Source organism: Pogona vitticeps, chromosome 3 (assembly GCF_051106095.1).
Source record: "Pogona vitticeps strain Pit_001003342236 chromosome 3, PviZW2.1, whole genome shotgun sequence".
NCBI classification, from domain to species: domain Eukaryota; kingdom Metazoa; phylum Chordata; class Lepidosauria; order Squamata; family Agamidae; genus Pogona; species Pogona vitticeps.
This window is the reverse complement of record NC_135785.1, coordinates 15,894,283-15,919,042: the sequence shown is the minus strand read 5'-3', so window position 1 is coordinate 15,919,042 and position 24,760 is coordinate 15,894,283. Positions and strand designations below refer to the sequence as shown.

The window sequence follows — 24,760 nt, the reverse complement described above, 5'->3', positions numbered from 1 at the left end:
TTATTTCCTGACAATAGTTCTAGTTTCAATCCACAGTTCTTCTGTTTCGTGTTCAGTTGAGCTTAATAATGCAAACCTGCTCTTTACAGTGTTTAAATACTTTGGGAATATTACTTATATTACATTTTGGTATTGTGTTTTTAGTGTTCATCTTCAGCTTTGCTTTAGTTGTTGATATTAACATTTAATGGTATGTACCCATATTCTGCTGTTGGTTCTTCAGAAAGAATAGAGCTTCTCCATCTTTTGCCTCCAATTTTATAATTTATGTGATTTTCATATTAGCTGTCTGGTGATATATCACCCTCCCTCCTGAACATCATCGTAGGAAGGCAGAAATGCAGGCTGTGATCCATCTGAAATAAAGATCAGCTGACTCTTCTTTTGTCTATCCTGCCTTTCCGTTCAGTTCAGTGTGGTGTACATGGCTCTTGTTTTCCACCAGTTTCTCACTCAGCAGGCCTGTGACATAGGTCAGACTGAGAGTGGCTGAACCAAGTCACCCAGTGAATTTTCATTGTTGATTCAGGACCTGAACCTTCTGTTTCTTGAGACCCAGCCAAACACTGTAATTAGTACACACGTCTGTCTTGTTAAAGCTAGATTCTGTTTCTACTGTTTAATCTGTTGCATGGCGATTCTCAGTGAGCACAATGTGCCCTTGGATGTGCATGTGCAGTGTATCAGGATTCCAGGGGAAGTGTGCGTGTTGCTTGATAATGCATTCAGTAATATAATGCTTTATTTGGAAAATGGGGAAAAACAATTGCACTTTTTTTTTTGGATCATCCCATGATGCAGTGAAGCACCTATTATCTTCCTTTCATCTTTATTTTGGAAATGCACTGTGATTCTTTTTTTAAGAGAGAAAAAAATCAAAGTACTGTAAGTGCTCCACTCCAACTTACACTTTAATTTGTGGTCACAGTGTTTTCTAATTTCAAATATAATTACTGGAGGAGGCAGATGTGGGGGCAGGAAATTTGACTGCTGTCACTGGAGGCTGACTCTGCCTGCTCATTTGATGATAAACACTGGATGCGATTAGGTTACAACTGCATTGATGCATATCTGGAAATCGAATATAAAGAGAGGACTAATTTAATGCAGTGTAAATTTTCAAACGTATCAGGCACGTTAGAAATGTATTAAAGGTCTGGAACCTGAATTTATTCTAATTTCAGGTCCTCTCATTCATCCAGACATATATACCACATGAAAGGATGGAGATAACTTGACTTTCCCAGAACTCTTGTAATTGTTTTCTCTTAGCCATGCTGTGGTTGGGGCTTCAGGGAACTGAAGTCCAAAATTTTCAGAGGGCTGAGAGTTCATCCAAACCTAAGGGGTAAACACATTATATGTTGAAATATGTCCTTATTCCTGTAGAATCTTCTCAATACTTACCGTTAATAATTCAGAGATGTAAGCAGCAAAAGTAAAAAGTGCATGAGGGCATAACAGCAAATAAAAGGGAGAAACAGGTATAACACTCTGCTTAAAAGATGTTGTGATGTCAGCTGTTTTTGAAGAAAGCTGAAGAAAGAGGATATGATAGGGTCAAATACAGTGATATTCCTCTGATGCCTCCTCTCCTCCAAGGCACAAAGGGCTTTTTTTGGGTGTGTGTGAAAATACTTTAGGGGCTGCCTGCCTATATGTCGTGCACTGCATTTTGCTCACCCCTCTCATAAATCAAGAGTCGAGGGGCTATTTTATATAGTCCTCATATAGTCCCAATGTCAAGTTCACGTTTTACAGTCGCATGATGGTCAGAATTAGTCTAATGAATTAAAGATTAGGTATTGCTAGCTGGATGGCTCAGTGAGTTGGAGGGCCTGGTTGCAAAGGCTGAGAGCCTGATTCTGTACAGTGCCTGCCTGAAGAAGGCCCAGGCCGTTTCACCTACATGGTTCCAGAGCGCGCCTCGGAAGAAATGGGTAAAACACTTCTGAGTGCTTTACACCTAGGAATCAACTTGGCAGCACACAATTATTATTATTATTATCATTCATCACAGGATTTGATAGCAGACAAAACATGTTAACATCATGCAGTTTACTAGAGAAGGCTCCACAGTTCCACCAGGAAGCCTCATCCTGCACTGATCTCAGGACAAAAAGTGGCTAAGAGGCAACCAAGGGAGGGCAATTGCCTCAGGTTAAATTAAAAACAACAACAGCACAGTCCATCATATGTACACTGAATAGTGGCAGTTGTCTAGAGTTTAAGATATGCATATTTCCAAGCCCTTCTTAGAGACAATGGGATTTCAACTCTCGACCTTCTACATGTAGAACATGTGTTACACTGTTATACTATTACCCTCCTTTAGAGTCAGTCAAATGTCAAGACAACAATCCTTCCTTTCCTAGGTGGTAAAGAGAGATCTTTACTTCCCTGCTTAAAATGCAAGTGTCAATCTTGAGAAAGTAACTTTTTCTGGACTACAGTTTCCCAAGCCGTTTCTTCCACCAAAGACTCTTCTGGAATTTATACATAGGAACATTCCCCACCACCACCACCACCATAAGATATGGTGGAGTTCCTTCCATTTCTATGAGGCCTGCCCAACTTGTTACCCACCAAGCGAAGGAAAGGTCTCCTCAGGCGTGGTGAACCTTTTCTTTGTGCTCTCTGCCCCAAAATCTAAAAGGGGATCAGGCAGTGTAAAGCACACCACAAAGGCAGTAGAAGGCCTACATTGGGTTGGTCGCTTCCCACATTGGGCAGCCCTTATGTATGAACTGTTCCTTCTAGTCTGGGTTAAAAACCATTGACGGTGTTGCCTGCAAGTAGCTACACCCCTCTTCAAATTTGGTCATGATGGAACATTGCAGACGAGGGGCTGCTAGTTTACAATTGCAACAGTTAGTAGGTTACTTGAAGTTAATAAAGATTAACTGTGAAAGAAATAAACTTAAACACAATTTGAAATTTGGCCATTACAGGCCCACAATATGAAGGAAACTCAAACCTGGCGATGCTGCAGAATGGTAGCGTATAACGAACTGCACCACTTTATCGTAGGGGTTAAAGTGCCACCCTACCTTGTAGGCAGAGAACTAGATAGAATATTTCCAGCCAATGTATTGGCGTTCCATTTGAAGGGCGTTTTATGTTTTATGTGGAAGAATATTAAAATATCTTGAAATCTGAAGTGAAACAGCTTAACGAACCTTTCTCTTTCTCCTGCACGCATAGATCAGATCCAAAGCCTGGAAATTATCTCTTTTCAGACTACAACTGCCAGAACCACTAGTCATGCTGGAGTTGTAGTCCAAAAACAAACCAACCAACCACCACAACAACCCACATTTCAAAAATACTGATCAGGCCTTACAGTACATTTAAGATCATGATGGAGACAAATTGCCTTTCTTCACAAAATAGCAGCACAGAGGCTGTGCAAGTCAGTTCTGCAACTGATATTTTACCACGAAGTTCCTTCAACAGCTGGCACAAGATTGCATAAGGAGGGGGCGCACATAACTCTGGAACCAGTTTGGGGTTTTTGTGTGCATGTCTGTTTGTAGGCTGCTGGGTCTTTTTTTTTTTACAGGTTTTGACTCAGCCACTTGATATAGCTGTCCCTCGTGCGATGGCCTGCAGAGAAATCGGTCGGCCACGTGGTGAAGATCATGCACCCATGAAAGCAGTCTTCAAAGTGGTCGACAGTCACCTCCACCCCAGCTTTCTCTAACCGCTTGGCATACATCAGCCCATCATCTCTCAGGATATCAATCTCGCATGTCAGGATGTAAGTCTTTGGCTGAAGGCGGAGAACTTCTCTCTCGGCCAGCAACGGAGCCACGCGGACGTCTAGCAGCGCCGGTAAGGCTTGGATGATTTCTGCCTCCCCTGCTGAAGGTGTTACGGGCTGGTAGTTTTTTCGGAACCTTGAAGGCAAGAGGAAAGTCCAGTCAAGGTGTTCTCTGAAAGGCCCAACCTGGCTCACGTCAAGGGCAGTGTGGTTGTTGGCCACCATGGAATGGGCAAAGTCGTAGCTTCCATTCAAATAGTAAATCCAGAACTTCACCATGATAAAGCGGGGGAGGATGGCGGTGACTTCATTCTGCTGATACGAGGGGGTATTAAAATCAAATGACTGAAGGACTGGATAGATGAGAGCCTGCAGCTTAAACCGGTTGGTGATATTCTCCTCTTGACTCATCTGTAGAAGGAAGGGAGGGAACAGCTCATAGTTCAGGGTCTTATACAGTTCTAAATAATTCAAAGGAATCTTGGAAAGTTTGCTTTTTCCTTCCTAGGCTGCCTTCCAAAAGGCTTCTCAAAAGGCTTAGCCTCCCTACAGTAAATTCTGCTCTCATAGAAGAGTAGTTCCTATAGACCACAAATAAACTTAATCTCTTCTGGTAAATTCTTCAGAAGGCCCCTTGCATTTCACAGTTACCCGAGTCAGTCTGATACCTTCTCACTGTACTGAAGGATTGTAGCTAAAACGATCTTATTCTTACCTCCACTATTCTTGAAAGAGATCTGGGGATGAGCTTACCTGCACCTAATCAACACCTGGAAAGCCTTCCTAATGTGTGTCATTCCTGGCAGTAATGGATTTGTTGTTGTTGTTGTTTAGTCGTTAAGTCATGTCCAACTGTTTGTGACCCCATGGACCAGAGTACGATAGGACCTCCTGTCTTCCACTGCCTCCCGGATTTGGGTCAAATTCATGCTGGTCGCTTCGGTGACAGCAGTAATGGATAAGCATCAATAAATGCAAGAGTCAGATGGAGTCTCATGTGTGGGAATGAACCTAGTATTCATGCCTAAAGGCAGAGAGAATAAAATGTGGGACTCCTGCTAATGGACATGGGGGGGGGGGAGGACTTCAGTCAGTGGTTGAGGAAGTGGAATTGGAGGGACATCAGTTTCGACTGTTCATGTCAAACAAAAGCACTGCAGAAGTTATGCAGTTTCTTTGCAAAAGGAAATGGGAGAGGGCAGCTAGAAGCATGGGGGAAAGTAATAGGAAAATTGTGCAGCTACTGCTGCCTCTACATATTATGAACTGTAGAAGCAGGGGGAGAGCTAGTCTCTGCATGACAGGTTCCTCCTTCCCCTCGGATTCCTGCTTCTCCTCCCTTCCCACACACCCCAACTGCAGCTAAGTCATAATCTAAGTGTGTGAATGTTGATTCGTGCCTGATCAGGAAGGAAAGAGCATGTGTGTGTGTGTAAGTCTCATAAAGAGAATCTGCACTTCTGAATTCACAACTACATTACTGGTGGCTCATGGTGGAGCCGTGGCTCTCCTAAACAGGCCAGTGGGAGTCTGAAACGCTTACCTCTTGGCACACAGCAGCTGCCAGGTTTCCTCCTGCACTATCGCCAGAAATTGCAACTCGGCTGGGATCCACTGAATATTGAGCTAGGACTTCAGGGCGCATGAAGTGCTTTGTGGCATGCAGGACATCCTCAAACTGCACAGGGAAATGGACGTTGGGCATCAGCCTGTACCTGCAAAAAGAAGACATGTTTAAAGAAGGGAAGCTGTTGTACTTTTAGAGCATTGTCTCTGGTTTCCAGGATGCCCCTTCCCCAGTGTTGGAGCAGAAAGATGCTCTATGGCTGGCCAGCTCTTCCAGGTTTAGTGCTACAGCAACAGCCTCCCTATCCAGCACAAGGATTATATGTTACTTTTTTACTACACCGTCCAGAATCACCATGGGGAGTGTGAGAGGAATGGTCCAGACAAGTTAATTTCCCAATAAACTGGCCACAAATCTGCTCTTTCTGATGGTACCATGCGATTTTACAAAAGCCTTAGAAAGGATTCTGGGCATCATGCCCAGAATCCTGTACAGAATGCATGCATGGAAAGGCTTCTCTTTTGTAGGCAGAAGGATGCAGAATGGGGGGAGGTAAACCAAGCCCACCTCCTCCAACCTCTCTGGATGGTCATGGAAGCTAGTTCCTGAAATGAATAGCAAGTGGGGGTGGAAGCCATAAAAATGAAAACCACCCAATTGCAAGAAGAAAACCACCAAGGGGAAGGAGCAGGGGGGTTCATAGGAAAAGGGCTCACCCTACTGCAGCCTTCTCACCAAGTTCAAATTTAAGATGTAGGGCAATGGCATCTAGGGATTATCTATTACAGTGGTGCCTTGCTTAATGATTGTCCTGCTCTACGACGAAATTGCTGCACGATTAGGTTTTTGTGATCGCAAAACAATGTTTTAAATGGGTATTTTTTTCGTTTAACGATGATCAGTTCCCTGCTTCGGGAACTGATTTTTGCTTTACGACAATCAGCAAACACCTGATCACTGAGTTTCAAAAATGGCCACCGGCTGTTTAAAATGGCTCCCTGGTGTTTTTGGACGGATTCCTCGCTTTACAGGCAGTGAAAATGGCCACACCTATGGAGGATCTTCGCTGGAGGGTGAGTTTTCAGTTTTCAATGCGTGAGTTTTCAGGGTTTTCAATGTGTTTCAATGGGCTTTTTTATTTGGCCTTATGACGTTTTCGCTCTACAGCGATTTCTCTGGAACGAATTAATGTCGTTAAGCGAGGCACCACTGTATCTGGATCAACCTCTACTTCCTAGCTTTTATCAAGCAGATCAGCCATCACTAGCCTTTTAACTATTTGGGAGCATAGCTCCCATATCCCAGGGCCATGGTTAGTTTAGGGATAATTAGGAGTTGTAGTTCAAAAGTCTGAGGGCATGGAAAGTGGAAGGTTAAACAGACAGGGGCAGGGTCAATCTTGAGTCCTGAGATGCTTGTGGAATAAATTTCCATACCCTTGATGGAGAGGGAGAGGGAAACTTTAAGGGATCCTAAGTTGGAGATGAGATGGTGTCTTTTGTTGTTTAGTCGTTAAGTCGTGTCCGACTCTTTGTGACCCCCATGGACCAGAGCACGCCGGACTCTCCTGTCTTTCACTGCCTCCTGGAGGGTGCATTACATCTAGTCTAATTTTCACTTAAAATCATAATCTGTTGATAATAGCAAGAACACTGGACAGTTGAAACACAAACTGCCGCTAGATGGCGGTGGATGCAAGAGGCCACTTCAAGCTGAAGTCAGTTGTGATGCGGAGGAGAAACAAAATCAGGTTCCCCACACACTATTTTAAAGGCCTTCTTTTAATGACCTTGTTTTTTTAGTTCCTTCCTCTCCCAAGGGAGAGGGAAAAACTTGATATAGGTTTCCTCTAGAATCTGCTGTGTCAGAAACGGATGCTGTCCTTAGTCAGCTTTTGTGCCATTCCACTGCAGATATTAGGTTCCTATTTTAACATAGTTATAGGATCCACAGTTTAGGCAGATGCTTTATAACAGGAGAAGAAAGGAAAGTAGCCAGGTTCTCATACTCAAGTTCAGCCTCCCTTGTCAAGGGATGGCTTAAGGCAGTTCCCATCAGCCCTAGCCTGAATAATCAATGATGAGGATGATGAAATTTGCGGTCAAATAACATTTCAAGAGCCAAAAGTTGCTCATCCTTGACTGAATAGTACCAGTGTTCCTTCCACACCCCACGTCTCCCAGAACATGGAACATTAAAAAAAAAACACCCCACACCAAACGATTGCATTACTTAAGTAATGACTGCAACAATCACATACTATATATTACTTTTTAGTTCCTTTCCATTTGAAAAAAGAGCTGTAAAAGACAAAAATGGCCAACTTTTTGTACTTCGCTTGTGTTATCTTTTTTTAATGTTATTGTCATTGCTATGCACCATCCAGACTGACCATCGGTCAGATGGGAAGCATAAAAATTTAATAAATACATAAATAAATTCCCCCAATATTCTATCAAGACAACATTTTAGAATTAATAAGTAAACATTATATATTACAGTACATAACAATGTTGCCAGTCCTTGTCACTTTCGAAAAAAGAATTACACCCTTATTGTAAAAAAGAAGAGCATGGTGTTATAGGCAATATTATTACTTGCAACACATTCATAATAATCTTAGAACTACGGAGCTGGAAGGAACCCTATGGATCGAGTCTAGCCCATCAAGAGGGCCCAGTGGGGAATTGAACTCCCAACCTTTGGCTCTGCAGCCAGAAACTGAGACCACTGAATTATCTAGCATTATTTCCAAGCTGTGATGTTTTCTAAAAAAAACGACTGGTTGACTGGTTAAGAGAAGAACCTCTTAAACATTTATCAATTGACATTTCCATCCTTCCACTACAACAGAGATCCCCAACCCCAGGTCCATGGGCCGGTGCTGGTCCATGGCCTGAGCTGGACCAGGCCGTGGAGACATACCTCTCTCCCCCCGTGCAAGCACTCCCCCCATAGCTCCTTTGCGCATGTGCATGCACATGCGCCCATGTGAGCACTCCCCACCCCTCACACATGCACACAGTGCTCCCTGAGTGTCCTGCATGCACATGAGCACACTCGCATGAGCACCACACCGCCCTTTGCACATGCGCACAACTGCCCACATGAGTGCCCTCCTGCTCCTTCATGCATGCGCAGAAGCACGGGGGGGGTGCCCTGCCTTCCCCAATGGGTCTGTGGGGTCAAAAAGGTTGGGGACCGCTGCGCTACAAGATATATTTCTACCAAGCATTTTGATAAATAACAGAAAGCTCAGTATGTAGAGACAGAAGACAATAAGCACATTGTAAAGATAAAAGCTCAGAAGGAGGAGACACTGAGTAAACCAAAAGAGCACAAGATTTCTCTGAGGGACCAAATCTAACAAGTGGTTTTCCTCCGGAATCTCTTCAATGAGATTATGGCATATCCTCTCAGTTAATTGCTTGTACCATTGGAAGTGATATTATCAAAGAATGCAGGGAGCAGCAAAAAAGAGTGACAAAAAGAGAGAAAAGGCCCTCTTTGTTAGTGAAGGTTATTTTGTGCATAATCAACAAAGGAGCAGCAGGAAGCAGAATCAATACAACAGCATCAACCAGCAGGAGAATTAAATATAATTACGCTTATGTGCTGTCAAGTCGATTCTGATTCATAGTGACCCTTTTGAGGGTTTCCTAGGTGAAGAGTACTCAGAAGTGGTTTGCCAGTCTCTTCTTCTGGGGGCATCCTAGAACTGTGCTGATTTGCCCAAAGCTACACAGGGTGGCCCTTTTCCGGGGAAGCAAAGTAGGAAATCAAACTCCTTACCACACCTGAATTACTGAGCTATCCAGTAAGGACCATCAGATTTCACTGGACTATCACAGCTCCTTAAAACAGGCCTGTTTTTAAGTGGTGCCTACATGAATAGCTGGATAGCTCAGTAAATTATTTATTTTTTTATTTATTAGATTTATATAGCGCCCATCTAGAATGTGTATACTCTGGGCAATTTACACATAATATAAAAAAATAAACAAAGATAAAATCTAAATTAGCCCAAGATGGGAAAGAAAAAAAAGATAACAAAGGAGAAAAAAAATAAAAGAAAAGGGGAGATGGGCTAGGTAATGGCTGTAGTAGGAAGGCCTGCCTGGATAGCCATGTCTTCAGGTTAGTCTTGAAGGCCCTCAGTGACACAGCCAGGCAGCTCTCTACAGGTAAGTTGTTCCAAAGGCGAGGGGCCACTGCCGAGAAGGCCTGATTTCTAGTTTTTTTCCCACCGGGCCTCTCTTGGCGTCAGGGCCTTGTGAAGCCAAAGGTTGGGAGTTCATTTCCTCACTGTGTCTCCTGGGAGAAAAAATCAACTGGTATAATGTCAGGCAAGCTACACAGCTTCAGGGTGCTCCTAGAAGAAGAGAATAGTAAACCACGATTGAGTGCTATCTATCCTGGAAAGGGACCGTGTCTTATGCAATTTCAGTTGCACATGCATAATCCCCTGTAGGATTCTGGCCACCAGAAGCTGTGCTTAAACTGGAGAGAGAGACATCAAGCTATGAACTGGGACTGGTAGCAGAAAATCAGGGTTTCAAATGAGATTCCTGCCTCATGCCAGCACAAGATTCCTGTCAATCCAAATAATGATCATAATTTTGCTCGACTTCTAAGACGAAATCTTAGAATAATCTTAGAACCGCTGAGCTGGAAGGGACCCTATGGCTATCGCTGAGTCCAGTCCTTGTCAAGGAGGCACAGCAAGGAATCGAACTTCCAGCTTCTAGCTCCACAGCCGGACAGCTAACCCACTGGTAGGTAGGTTAGTGTATTCAGAGTAGCCTGTTGTCTTGTTCCACAAGAGAAAGCTTTAATGGTACAGGGAGGACCACCCTGTACCATGGAAGTGGGCACAGTGACAGTCTGGATGTCTCTGGAATGACCTAATGTGGAACTTCCTGCACAAGGATCATAACCACAACATCAAAATGAAATATATTGCATATTGTTTGATAGCAGGGCTATTTCCCACAAGGCTGTCTTTTCCTAATTGCCCTGTCATGCATGCAGACATCAATGAAGCACACCAGCGCCTTTGGTTCCCCCCTCAACAGCCAAACTTTTTGTTTTAAAGGAAAACTTGGTTCTGCATTTTTCCTTCTAGTGGGCATGAGAGGCCACTTTGTCATGTTGTGAAGCATCTCCAGCATATTTGAAATCTCCTTTTAGAAAGGGGCGGGGGCACTAGAGGGGACAAGAGAGCTTTTTCACTTAAACACCCCTCCCACACACAATTTTTTAAGAAAATGTTTTCGGGGTGGGCATTGCAAGAGTAGCCTTCCATCTTGTGTGGACAGAATGATGTTGTCCCCAGACTGCTGGAGCTCATTATCTCTTTCTTTAATCACTGATGATAGTGTCATGTCACAATTTCCATCCCCCCCCCTTCCTAAACACCAAGATTTTCAAAGCAATTAAAAAGCAAGATGTACCCATTTTATATTATTCTTCACAGTCTACTTACTCAATTGAGACGATCACAGCATCCAGAGATTCCGCCATAATCAAGCAGAGATTATTATAGTAACCTCCTCCTGGAATTAAAGAGGACCAGTGATGGGAAACAATGAAACATTAATGATACATACAGTCAGATTCGTTCCATCAAGCCTTCAAGACCCAAATGTGAAATTAAAGTGAAATCCCAGTCATTATATTGGATTCATTACTTCACACAAATATCTGCAGCAGACATATTACTATTTCTTTTATTTCTAACATTTGGGCAGGTGTGTCACTGCTTATGTAATCCATCATCATCATCATCATCATCATCATCATCATGGAATTGACCCTATGGATCATCAAGTCTAGCCCCTGTCAAGGAGAGACTGTGAGGAATCAACCTCCCAACCTCTGGCTCCACAGCCAGATAACTAAAACACTGAAATATCCAGCAGTTCATCTAACTATGTCAACTACTTTTATTCCTCTTTGGGGAACAGATGAGAACTTGGAGATACTTTTAAAAAGTAATTCATTCCTAATACTCATTACAATGTTTAAAAAAATAACTAATTGTCACTGCTTGTTACAATGGTGAAAAAGTAACTCATCACACTCTTCTTTATTCTGCTTATTATTTTCTATTACCTGGAAGAAAAAGAAAACTTTGAACTGATAAGAGAATAGCATAAAACATGAAAAAGATTTGTTACATAATGCTTCTAAAATGCCTTAAAATGACCTTTAAAAGGAACTTATGAAATGAAGTTGAACACATTGCTCAATACCAATGTAAAATCACTTGAATTCTACTGACTAGATTACTTTTAAAATATAGTTATGTGATATTCTCTTTACTCACGAAGTAACTATTTGCATGCAACTGTATGGCCCGTAACTTGCTACTTCCTAGCCCTGGAGGTAAGATGCCTTAGTGCAGAGGCCTATAAAACATTGTGGGCTTTTGAACCCAGTCTTTATCACAAGAACCCTAGTGAAAAACAGAGGAGATGTGGGTGTAGTCTAAGAATTAAGAAACAGGATGCTTCTGAGGAGATTATTAGTCTAGGAATTTGTAATTGATGGTTGTTGTTAGGTGCCATTCATTCAACACTGACTTATGGTGACCCTATGAATGAGGGATCTCCAAAATGTCTTGTCCTCAGCAGCTCAGCTCAGCTATTATAAACTGTGGTTTCCTTGATGGCATCAATCCATCTCACATTTGGTCTCCCTCTTTTCCTGCTGCTTTCAACTTTTCTTAGCATCATTTCCCCCCAAAGAATCTTGCCTTCTCATGATGTGTCCAAAGTACAACAGCCTCAGTTTTGTCATTTTTTGCCTCCAGACTTAGTTCAGGCTTGATCTGGTTTAGGACCTACTTGCTTGTCCTTCTAACAGTCCAGGGTATTCACAAGGTTCTTCTCCAGCATCACATTTCAAAGCAATCAGTTTTTTTCCTGTCAGCCTTCTGCACTGTCCAGCTTTAATGCCTGTACATAATGATCAGGAATACAAGAGTATGGATGATCTTGGTCTTCATTGAGACATACTGACACTTGATGGACTTTTATAATTCCTTCATTGCTGTTGTTCTGAATCTCACTCTTGGGTGGATTTATTTTTTTGACTTATAATTGAACTAAGATATCAAAACTCTTTAACGATTTTAGTTTCTTCATTTTAAATATTAAAGATGTATAGTTCTTCTTTCATCATGATTTTTGTTCTGTTCCAGCAAAACCAGGGAGCTGGACAGGGGACAGACTGTATTTGTCTTCAGTGTGGAAGGGATTGTCACTCTCGAATAGGCCTTCTCAGCCACACTAGACGCTGTTCCAAGACCTCTGTTCAGAGCATGTTACCATAGTCTCTCGAGACTGAAGGATACCTAATCTAATCTGTTCTGTTCATATTCAGCTGCAGTTCTGCTTTGCCAATTTCTTTGCTCATTTTCATCAAAAGTAATTTCAAATCATTGCTGCTTTCTGCCAGTAAGAAAGTATCATCTGCATATTTTAAATCGATGTTCTTTCCACCAATGTTCACTCTTCCGTCATTTGAATCTAGTCCAGTTTCCTGTCTATGCTCTGATTACAGACTGGAAAATAAGGAAATTAAATACACCCTTGTCTTAATTACAGGGCACCATTCTGTGTCTCCATATTCTGTCCTAACTGCAACTTGTTGTCCACAGTACAAGTTACGTGTTGGGGCAATCAAGTGCTAAGGAACACCCAGTTCTTTCAGAATTATCCATAACTTCTTGGTTCATCGCCAAAAGCCCTGCTATAGTCTATAAAACACAGACTGATCTTTTTCTGAAATTCCTTAGTGCCCTCTGGGAGCTAGCAGATATTTGCAATATATTTTTCTTTTCAAAATCCAGCTTGAACATCAGGCATTTCTCACTCCATATAAGGTAAAAACTTTTGTTGTAACATTGGGAGCATCACTTTGCTTGCAGAGGAAATGAATGAAATGGTTTTGTAGTTACTGCATTCCTTGGCATATCTTTTTTTTTGGGGGGGGGACTGGAATTGAACATTTTCGGTGGGTTGTTGACTAGAGAGACGATGGCGGAAAATTTGGAGGGAATCCAACCAAACACAGGCTAGGGGCCATTGGAAAGCCTACTCTATGGCAGCGGCAGGAGCAGCTGCAAAGTTGTCATTGTTCTCTGCCACCACTGTATTTGCACAGTCTGGAGGAGCTCTTTTGAGTGGTGAATAGCCTATTGCATCATGGCCTGCAGGAAGAGAATGCAGACCATACTGTAGCTCGCTATGAAGAATCTGTATTTTGCAGGCAAAATTGCTTGGATCTGCTCTGACTTGGATGCTGTAGATGATACAAGTCCTGTGGATGTAAATATGGCCTCTTCTTGTCCTGTGTTAATGCATAAGTTTCAGTTTTGGCAGCCTGACGATGTGGGCAGGACCCTTGGAGAGATGAAGGCTACCACTTGTCTGCTGGACATGGCTTATAAAACCCTTCCCGGCTTATAAAAGTTATCAGAGAGGAACTGGTCAAGTGGGTACAAGGAGTGATGAATACCACCTTGCAGCTGGGCTGGATCCAAGCACGCCTAAAGGAGGCAGTGATGAAGACAATTGTTGAAAAAAGCTTCCCTTGAATCTTACAGTAATGAATAACTCAGTTCAGTCTTTTCCCATGAGACAGACCATGAACTTCCAAACAAATTGGAAGTGCAAGTGGCGGGGGGGGGGGGGGAACAGGATTGCAGCTAGGGATAGATAAACAAATACTGTAGTCAAGGAATACTTTACCACCTTGAACCAGTTCAAATCTCCATGGCCAGATGAACTGCATCCAAGAGTACTGAAGGAACTGTCTGAAGAATTCTCTGAACCACCATCCATTATTTTTTTGAAATCATGGGAAACAGGTGAGGTGCCAGAGGTTTGGAGGAGGACCAATGTTGTCCCTATCTTCAAAAAGGACAAAAAAGAGTAACCTGGGAACTACAGGCCAGTCAGCCTGACATCAATCCCAGGCAAAATTCTGGAACAGATCATAAAGCAGTCATTGTGCAAGCATCTAGAAAATAATGCAGTAATAACTAGAAGGCAACATAGATTTGTCAAGAACAAATCCTGCCAAACTAATTTGATCTTTTTTTTTTATCAGATTACCTCCCCGATAGACAGAGGGAACGCTGTAGACATAGTAGATCTTGACTTCAGCAAAGCTTTTAACAAAGTGCCCCATGATCTCCTGATTAGCAAGTTAACTAGGTGTGGGCTGGATAGATCAAGTGTCAGGTGGATACACTATTGGCTACAGAATCATAAGAGGGTGATGATTAATGGGTCCTTCTCTAACTGGGAGGAGGTAACAAGTGGGGAACCCCAAAGCGCAGTCCTGGGCCTGGTGCTCTTCAATATTTTTATTAATGACCTGGATAAGGGAGTTCAGGGTATGCTTGTCAAATATGCACACGATACCAAATTGGACAGAATAGCGAATACCCTAGAAGACATACACAAAATTAAAAATGGCCTTGATAGGATGGAGCACTGGGCCGAAAGCAACAAAATGAAATTCAACAGGGATAAGTGCAAAGTACTGCACCTCGGAAAAATAAACCAAAAAGAAACCAGTTACAAGATGGGGGATATCTGGCTCAGCAAAAGAACGAGCGTGAAGGGTCTTGGAATTGTCGTAGATCACAAGCTGAATATGAGCAAACAGTGTGATGTGGCTATTAAAAAGGCAAATGCTATTTTAGGCTGCATTAATAGAAGTATAGTTTTAAAATCCTGCGAGGTGCTAGTCCCCCTCTATTCAGCACTGGTTAGGCCTTACCTTGAGTATTGTATCCAGTTCTGGACACCACACTTTAAGAAGGATGCTAACAAATTGGAACAAGTTCAGAGGATGGCAATAAGGATGATCTGGGAGCTGGAAACCAAGCCCTATGAGGAAAGGCTGAAAGAACTGGGCATGTTTAGCCTTGAGAAAAGGAGACTGAGGGGTGATATGATAGCACTTTTCAAATACTTGAAAGGCTGTCATACAGAGGAGGGGCAAGATCTGTTCTCGAGAGGGCAGGACACACAACAATGGGCTCAACTTAAAGAAAGCTCAATTTTGGTTAAATATCAGGAAAAGCATCCTAACTGTTAGAGCAGGACGACAGTGGAACCAGTTACCTCGGGAGTTGGTGAGTGCTTCAACACTGGAGGCATTTTTAAAAAAAACCTTAGATAATAACTTGGCAGATATGCTTTGATTGTATTCCTGCATTGAGCAGAGGGTTGGACTTGATGGCCTTGTAGGCCCCTTACAACTTCACTTTTCTACGATTTCCATGAATTGCAATGGGGCCTCGATTTATGAATGTCCTGACTTACGACCATTTCGAGTTACGACCAGCTCTGGCCACAAAATTTTGCTTCTACTTACAACCGGAGGTTCGAGTTACGACTGGAAAAAAGGTTGGGAAAAAGGTGGGGAATTTAGATTACTAACCATTGGTTGGTGAAGAGGCTGCTTCTTTTTAGCTCTTTCACCCTAACAGTTAGAGTGTGTGTCAGAGGAGGCTTCGGATTGCCTGGTGCTGCTTTCTGCTTCTGAGTGAGTACATACAGGATTTTGCAGGGTGGGTTTGGGCTGGGGGGGGGTTATGTTTCTGTGTTGTGATTTTTGTGTGTGTGTTTTGGTGCGTATGTTTTTTTCCAGCCCCAGTGCATTCCAATGGGGCTTACTGTTTTGTGTGTGGTTTTTTTTGGTGATTTTTTTCAGCCCCAGCGCGGTCCGATGGGGCTTGTTGAGTTCTTTTTCTAAAAAAATTTTTTCAGCCCCAGCACGTCCCGATGGGGCTTGCATGGCTTTTGGGGGGGGGGTTGGTGATTTTTTTCCTGCCCCGATGCGTTCCGATGGGGCTTGCAGTGTTTTTTGGTGATTTTTTTTTGGTCTGGAATGGATTAATTGTGTCCCAATGCATTTCTATGGGAAATGGTGCTTCGACTTACGACCATTTTGAGTTACGTCCATCCTCTGGAATGGATTAAGTTCGTAAGTCGAGGCACCACTGTACCTGAAATGGAAGTATTTGTATGATGTTTAATGGAGGTACAGTATAAGCAAATACAAATATTCCCATCCCAGCTGCACCTAAGGTGGGGCTGCCCACCCCGAACCAGCCCATCCACTCACATGTCCTGGCACTGCTAGCATTACATTCATCCTGTCAATTGGAGAAGTAGTTCCTCTGTCTCCCTGCTCAGCTGGCCATTCAGCAGCCACGTGGGGAGACTCATCCTCCCTGCCTGAACTGGCCAGCCGAGCATGGAGACGGAGGAGCTACTTCCGCAACTGGCAGGAAGAATGAGATACTGGTGGTGCCAGGGCACAAGAGTAGATGGGCTGGTTGGGAGTGGGTGGGGCAGATCATCATTAGGTGCTGCTGGGACAGGAATATTCATATTCATTTACGAATATCCCCCTCTCTAACCAGTCAGTCTCTATTGTTCCATTCTTGAGCAAGGTGCTAGAACAGGTAGTGGCTCCTCAGCTCCAGGGGTTCCTGGATGAGATAGGCTGTCTAGACCCATTTCAATCTGGCTTCAGGCCTAGTTATGGGACAGACTGCTTTGGTCGCCTTGGTGGATGACCCATGCCAGGAACTGAATGGGGGAACTGTATCCCTGTTGGTTCTGCTAGACCTCTCAGGAGGTTTTAATACCATCAACCATGGTATCCTTTAGGGCCACCTCTCTGGGATGGGACTTGGAAGCACTGTTTTACAGTGGCTTCAGTTTTTCCTGGAAGGGAGGACTCAAGGTGGAACTGGGAGATTCCTGTTCAACACCCTGGCCGTTGGGTTCTGTTTTGTCCCCTCTGCTCTTTAACACCTCCATGGAATTGCTAGGAGAAGCTGTCTGGATGTCTGGGGTTTGGTATCTCCAGCTCTATCTCTGTGCTTTTCATCCAAATCCAAGGAGGCTGTTTGAGTTTTAGATCAGTGGCAGATGTCAAAAATGGACTGGATGAAAATGGAAATTTTATCCAGACAAGACAGAGGTGCTCCTGGTCAGCTGAAAGGCATGGGATTGTGTCTAAATATACCAGTCATAAATTTTCACTCCAACATTTGAAGAAGTGGACATAATCCATGAAGGCCCACATTTAGTCATCATTGTATCTGTTTTTTTTAAATAAAGTTCTATTATTTATCCTTTACAGTTTTTATCTGGACATCCCTTCATATAAAAACATACTCTTGGGCTCCTACACTCTTTTAGTGTTCCTTTTTGCATAGTCTTCTTTAGAAGGAAAAATAACTCATATTTACGTATTGTAATTGTTAGGCAGCTGGTAGTCAGAAACCTTGTCTGATCCACTGCCGATCAAGTAGAGGCCTATCAGTAGGCAGATCCTGACCTCACGCCTTCTTTCATTAAATTTATATACTGTATCTCATCCCACCACAGAATAGGAACAGGGGAAAAATACAATCATGGTGCCTTTTAGACCACATACTTGCACTTGCTAATGCCCATCCTCCTCCATGAACATAGACCACACCGCGTCTCAGTGTCTTCTCTCTTCCTCCTGTGGAAGGCTCATATACTCTGACTTCTACGCCATCAAACTGAGTATCTGTTATCTTCACTTTTTCCGAGGACTGGGTGTTTAGCTTGTCGAAGGAACAAATCACAAAATTCAAAAGTCTCAGATGATGTCCGAGTCCCAGGGAATGAGCCAGGTTGCACTAGGAGGGGGAAAAGATAATATGTGAATGAGGAAAGGTTTGAAAGAAGGAAGAAGAATATAAACACCCATATAAACATTTAACATTGTTTGCTGATTAGTATGGCCATTTATTTTTGTGCTTTCTTCTTGCTTCTAAATTTTAAAAAAAAGACTACAAAAGGTAGAAAGTCAAGCTGAAAATTACTGCCACGTGGATAAGCGTATTTTATGTCCTTGATCATTCTTTGTTTTATAGTCCCTGAACATAAATTTGGTTACAATATAAATACTCTAAAACCACCTGGCTGATAAAGATTTACAGAAATTGAGAGAGATTTAGAATGCATAAAATGTAATTATACTCTCCTGGAAAGGACATATTTCTGATCTCTGGAATGAACATATAGCACCTCCAGAATGCTGTCTTGATTGCAAAGAGCTTAACTGGGTGATTTTTGCAGCTTAAGACACCATTAAGGCATACATTATGGATGCCCAGCTGAATGGTTGGTTGCTCTCTCAGGATTCAAAGCTCAGATGCTAGAAGAAGCTGGCATGCCATACTGAACATGTCCAGGATTTGAGATTTTGAACATGTAAGAGGGTCTGAAAAGTTGGAAAACAAAAATAAAGCACATAAAGGGGAAGTAGTGAAAAATAAAGAGGAAGTTAGAAACTTTAGCAGAGATTCTGTAATGCAAGGAGCATTGACTGACTAACCACTTTCAAAACAGATATTAAAGAGCACTCCTTCCACCAAGCTCATGGTCATGAGATCTACAAGTTGCATTAAAGTCACAAACCTGCCAAGCTGTGTTACACATTGGCCCAGACCCTCTTGCTTAGAATAGTAAATCACACTAGCGTAGGCCCAGGGAGTTGGTGAGTCCCTAAGTTCCACTGATTCAAATGGTCCTGCTCTAACTCTGACTTAACTTTAACACAGTAAGTCACAACTGGAGTTGGCTCAAAATTATCTGCTATATTTATTAATTGTACTGTGGTGCTCTTGACATGAACAAAGAAAGCAGGATGAAGAAAATCATTCTAGCAAAATGTAACAATGGCCGATAAGGCACAAGCTTTCTCTTCCTTCCAAAGAAACAGAACAATGACTTTTATAATGCCTTTCAATATGTGTGGTTGTGGCATGGAAGCCAATAAGCCCTTTCGCCACCATGGAAGTGTGGGCACATGCTAGATGGCGGTGCACTAGATCCAGGGCTTATGGGAGCCAGAGTGCTAGTTTTTTTAAAAAGCAAAGCACATTATCAAAAGCCAGGTCTCTCAGGTGTACCTGTTGTTTTTTAAACATACAGTGGTGCCTCGCACAGCGAGGTTAATCCGTTCCGGATTAACCCTCGCTGTGTGAAACATCGCTCAACGGAAAGTAAAAAGCCATTGGAACGCATTAAACATGGTTTAATGCGTTCCAATTTGGCCAAATACTCACCGTTGTGCGATGTTCCGGTATAGCCGGCAGCCATTTTTGCACCCTCCCCTCGCTGAACGAGGGCGCAAAAACGCTGCGATCAGCTGTCCGGCGGGTCCAAAATGGCCGCCGGAACAGCCGAAATGGCGGGGCGCAGCGTTTTCGCGCCCTTGGTAAGCAAGGGGAGCGTGCAAAAACGCTGCCGGAAGCCCCCAAATGGTTGCACGCAGCCATTTCGGGGCTTCCGCAACGTTTTTGCACGCTCCCCTTGCTTACCAAGGGTGCGAAAACGCTGCGCCCCGGCCCCTTTCGGCTGTTCCGGCGGCCATTTTGAAGCCGCGGAACAGCTGATCGGCGGGTCGCAAAGCGAAGGTCGGTAAGCGAACCGCTTACCGACCTTCGCTCTGTGAATTTTCCCCTATGTAGGTGCCGTTTTGCGATCGCATTTGCGATCGCAAAAACGGCATCGTTGCGCAGATTCGTCGCTCTATGGAGCGACCGTTGTGCGAGGCACCACTGTAATTACAGTCTATTCGTGAAGGCTTTCACAGCCGGGATCTAATGGTTGTTGTGGGTTTTTCGGGCTCTTTGGCCGTGTTCTGAAGGTTGTTCTTCCTAACGTTTCACCATTCTCTGTGGCCGGCATCTTCAGAGGACAGCACTCTGTGCTCTCATAACTACAATCCTCACGGAAACATGGTAGAGATGGGGGAGGGAGAGATAGATTTTTTTTCCCTAGTACCAATATATTGTTGTGCATTATCCTGATTGTAATGCTAGATTTTATAGCATGGCTTGATCCTGAATGGGCAATTAAATGCCACTGCTTTTACCGTGTTTCCCCGAAAATAAGACAGGGTCTTATATTAATTTTTGCTCCCAAAAACGCAGTAGGGCTTATTTTCAGGGGATGTTTTATTTTTATTTTTCACATACAACAGGGGTGGGCAATTAATTTATATAGGGGGGGCACATGAAAAATTTGAACTGTGTTTGGGGGCCGAACCAACTTTACTTAAAAATAAAATGAAACAGTGATGTTATGATGTTATGATTGTTTTTATTTTAAGCTCGTTAATCTTCACAAATACTAAAGAGGTTTTCTGTGGTATGTTAAAGATAAGCAACTGATCAACTTTAGACAAAAAGCTATACAGTGGTGCCTCGCATAGCAATCGCTCCGTATAACAATGAAATTGCTTTGCGACACATTTTTTGCGATCTCTATGGGGTATTTTCACTTTGCGATGATCGCAGGGAAGTGATCATTGCAAAGACCCCATTTTCGCACAGCTGATCGGCGGTTTCAAAATGGCCGCTGGGTAAACAAAATGGCTGCCCCCTGTTTTCAGGCACAGATTCCTCGCTTTAGAGGCACCGAAAATGGTGGCGCTATGGAGGATCTTCGCTCAGCGGTGAGTTTTAAGCCCACAGGAATGCATTGAAGGGGTTTCAATGCGTTTCTATGGGCTTTTTAATATCGCTTAGCGATTTTTTGGCACGAATTAACATCGCTAAGCGAGGCACCACTGTAAATGGCTTTGATGTTCACAACTGTCCGCGGGCCGGACAGGAGCGGCTCACGGGCCGTATGTGGCCCTTGGGCCACACTTTGCCCAGGTCTGATTTACAACAACCTACATTGATTCAAATACATGTCATCTTCTTCTGGTTGCTGCACATGGGGCTCTGTCACAACTGGAACCAAAGGGGCGTAGAGGTGTAGGAATGTGGGTGCGTAGAGGTGTAGGAATGTTGGACCAAGGGAGGAATAGCACTGTGCGCTCATGCAGCCGCACACTTTAGAGGAAACCTTGACCAGGACTCAGGAGGCTTGGGTTCGATTTCTTAGCTCTGCCATGGAAACTAATTGGGCTGTGTGTGGAACAGGTAAAACCACTCGCTGACCTTGAAAAACCTATTAGGACCAGTATAAATAGTCCGTTCTGACTTGAGGCCACAGAACATAATTGCTTCAGGACCAGATCGAAACCTTTTTGTTTGTCAAGGCATTTTGGCAATCTAATTCCATCTATTTTATTGGCTTTTCCTGCCTTTCTCTGTTCTGGGAGTTTTTACTGTTGCCACTATTGCTCTTCCAACTACGTATATACACAACTGCCCCGGTGTCTGTAAGAATGCAGGCAGTTTCCAAACACTTCAAGAAATATATAAGTTTTGAAGAACAAAAATCTCCCACCCTCCAAGATAATTTTCAGTCATCACACAGACACAGACAAGAAAGTCTGAACCATAAATCCTAAGGGGGCAGTTTGGAAAGAGCTGTTTGGTAATATGAGGCACAATATAATTTTTTTGTTTGGAGATAATAATAATATGCTTTGCGCAACTTACACAGCTAGACGGCTTAGAAAAACCTGGGTCTTCTCTGTCCCCAGCCAAACCCTATGGGAGCAAATATTACAGCAAAGAGCAGTAGACTGAAAGTCCATGCTAGATATAGGTAAAAGTTCAATTGTCACATTACAAGAAACATGAAACCAGCTGATGTTGTCCAAAGGCGGGAGCGATGGGTGTCATGCTTCAGAGAAGTATCCGTCAGTCATGAAATGTGTGACACAAAAGGGCAATACAACAGAGCACCCGCTTGAAAGTGAACACCTATACACATTTTTCCCCAGAAGAAAATCCCTTTGAACAAAATGAGGTAAGAGAGTACAGGATGGCCACTTACATTAGCTTTGAAAAAGGCATTTTAGCTACTCAAGCACAAGACAAATGCAACTCAAGAAGAATTGCAGCTCCTGTCTAAGGAAGAAGGTCTTGAGAAATCATGTCCACAGGAAACTGAGCAGTTAGTCTCCTATTTAGTGCAAAAAAAAAATAGTGCAAATTTTCATTCCGAGGCCCCTTTCCCTTTGTCTCAGAGTCATGTCATCCTGCACAGAGCTCAGAATACCATTTCAAACACCTACGTAATGTGTTCTGTCACTCAACCAAGGTTATCAAAGGTCCTTTTGCTCCACATGCAAAAGCAGCAGGCTAACCGGTCCTTATTGCTGAAGCAGCCATTCGAAAATGCATGAAAATATTGAGTGGTTCCTCAACTGGCCAATTCTCTTTACCGCACACAAAACACGCTTCAGAAACACATCCAAAAGCAAACCTTTCCTTATCACCTTTGTCCACCCACCCACCCAAGGGGATGGGATTGGTGGTCCAACACATAAAAGTGTGACCGACACACATTCTTAGGAGCATTCATTTAGCGGAGAAATTGAACCATCACAGTCCTGTTTTAGGGGAGGGAGAATGTGGAAGGAAGGAAGGCCACTGATTGAATCCTGACGTAGCATGTGGCCCTAGCTCAGAATCACTGGGAGATCAAGACAGCAGAGACAAGGGTGGTCAGGGAGTTGCACATGTTGTTTCCATTTCATGTCTTAGCTGTCTTTTATTTCCTTCCAACTCCCAATTTTCAAAAATAATGTCTCTTTTAAACCTCCTTTCCTCCCAACTAACCTGAATCAGCTCATGCTGCCCCCTTCCTCGAGAGAGTGCTGTTTTTAATATTTGTGCTTCTTTTGCTTGCTGTTACTTTCTGTTTAATTTATTTCAGATCGGTTTTAGCAAGGGATGGAGGTTTCTAAATCTATTTGATGGTATTTATTGCTAGGTACTGTACTTGGTTTCATTTACTATAATGTGACCTTAATGTGTTTTAATGTGTTGTGAACGGCCCAGAGAGTGACTGCAGTATGAGTATCCAAGCTGAAAGAGTAAATAAATAAATAGTACTTGAAAAATGCTAATATTTCTTCCACCCAAACTGATTATTAACACTGCCTCTATACTTATGTCAGAGTATTAAAAAATTTATAGGCCTGAACAGAACAGAAGCATTAATGAGCTGCCATGATATCCAGGTGTGTAAAATGCTGAGTCACAGTGATTCTGGACAGGTGGATGATGCAACATCTGCTCTGACAGGGCAAGGGCAGGTGCTTTAGTGTTTATATATTTGAACTCTGCAGAGATGTACCCCTTCCCTCTTCTACTGATGATTCCATGCTGTTGTGCTGCTGCTCTGTATATATGTATATACGTATGCTGTAAATACACATGTCATGCTTGAAGAAGCTGTGAGTTATTTTTGCCATCAGGACCCAAAATAGCACTCTGCTAGATCCTCGTGGGTTCACGCGTTAACATTTCTGTTGCTTCTTTTGAGCATTAATATCCTGCCTTTCCTCAAAGTCACATACCCCTTCCAATTTTATCCTCATAACAACCCAGTAAGGCAGTGGCTGGTTTAAAGTACTCCAGTCACTTTCAAAATTTGAGCAAGTTTTCTTGGTTCTTAAAACACTGGATAACTAATGGCAATATTAGGGCTGTAACTACAGTACATAATTTTGTATACTAATGAGAGTGCTGGACTGGGGGGGGAGGAAAACCTGGGTTCAAGTCTCCACCCATCCATTTCTTTATTCACAGAAACACGTATATTCTTCCATTCTGGTGACCAGGGACCACTGCAGGCCTGTTACAGCAATCAAAACCATAATCAAATACAGCAAAATTCCAAAACAGGAACAACATAGCAAAAACAAACTAATGCACCGGAGGAAGCATTATATAATACTAGTGAAACCAATGAGTTGCTACTGACTTAAATGGCCAGACTGGGACTCCACGAAGGTTGGATTCAACCCCCGGGGCTTACGTTTCTCATCCATGCCTGGGTGATTAATTAGCAACACGACAGAGGCTTCCCATTTCTGAGAGAACAAACAAGGTGAAGCAATAGCTAACTGTTTGCAAGCACTTTCTCCCTGAATCCCAGGGAGATTCTTCTAACCTTTCCAAGTTAGTTAGCAACACTAACTACCAATGGGTTTCATAACCTGATCTGGAGATAGCTGAACCTTGGACCGTGTGCTCTGCCACTGTACTATGGTCAATTTCCCTAACAGAGTTGCCTCTTTCCCTCCTTCTCTGTTACAGCAACGGCATGGAACCAAAATAGCTTGTGCGCTTCTGATTCCCTGCCATGCCACCTTATCCTTGAACAAAACAGATTAAGACTTCTGCTTCATGACAAAGGCAACCCAGCTTATTGTTGTACAGCTCATCAGACGCACAGAGATGTTCTGTTCTGGGATTAGATTAGGCTGGAGGGAGAGAAGAAGAATCCAGTTTCGGATGCGTTTTCTCGTTCAGGACAAAGAAGCTGCTGGGTGTCAGGTTGGGTTATTGGATGTAACAATCTTGCAGATGGAGGTGGGGATTTCAAAAAGCATTCCCTTCCTAGTCTGTGAGAATCACGTCCTTTGGAAAAGTTATTTGC

General features: G+C 43.1%; 1 protein-coding gene across 3 annotated transcripts in view; it reads right to left on the bottom strand.

The window, feature by feature from the left end:
- Window positions 1-2,043: 2,043 nt before the first annotated feature.
- NCEH1 (neutral cholesterol ester hydrolase 1) overlaps window positions 2,044-24,760 on the bottom strand; it is a 32,998-nt gene continuing 10,281 nt past the window's right edge. For 2 of the 3 annotated variants that reach the window (XM_072996199.2, XM_020793801.3), the window contains exons 2-5: window positions 17,805-18,036; window positions 10,816-10,885; window positions 5,307-5,478; window positions 2,044-4,174 (exon numbers count right to left, since the gene is read on the bottom strand). In XM_072996199.2, coding sequence (XP_072852300.2) covers window positions 3,557-4,174; window positions 5,307-5,478; window positions 10,816-10,853 — 828 coding nt within the window. In that variant the 5' untranslated portion in view covers window positions 10,854-10,885; window positions 17,805-18,036 and the 3' untranslated portion in view covers window positions 2,044-3,556. Of the gene's footprint in view, window positions 4,175-5,306; window positions 5,479-10,815; window positions 10,886-17,804; window positions 18,037-24,317; window positions 24,431-24,760 lie in introns of those variants that run through there. The other variant, XM_078389652.1, reaches the window with a different exon arrangement.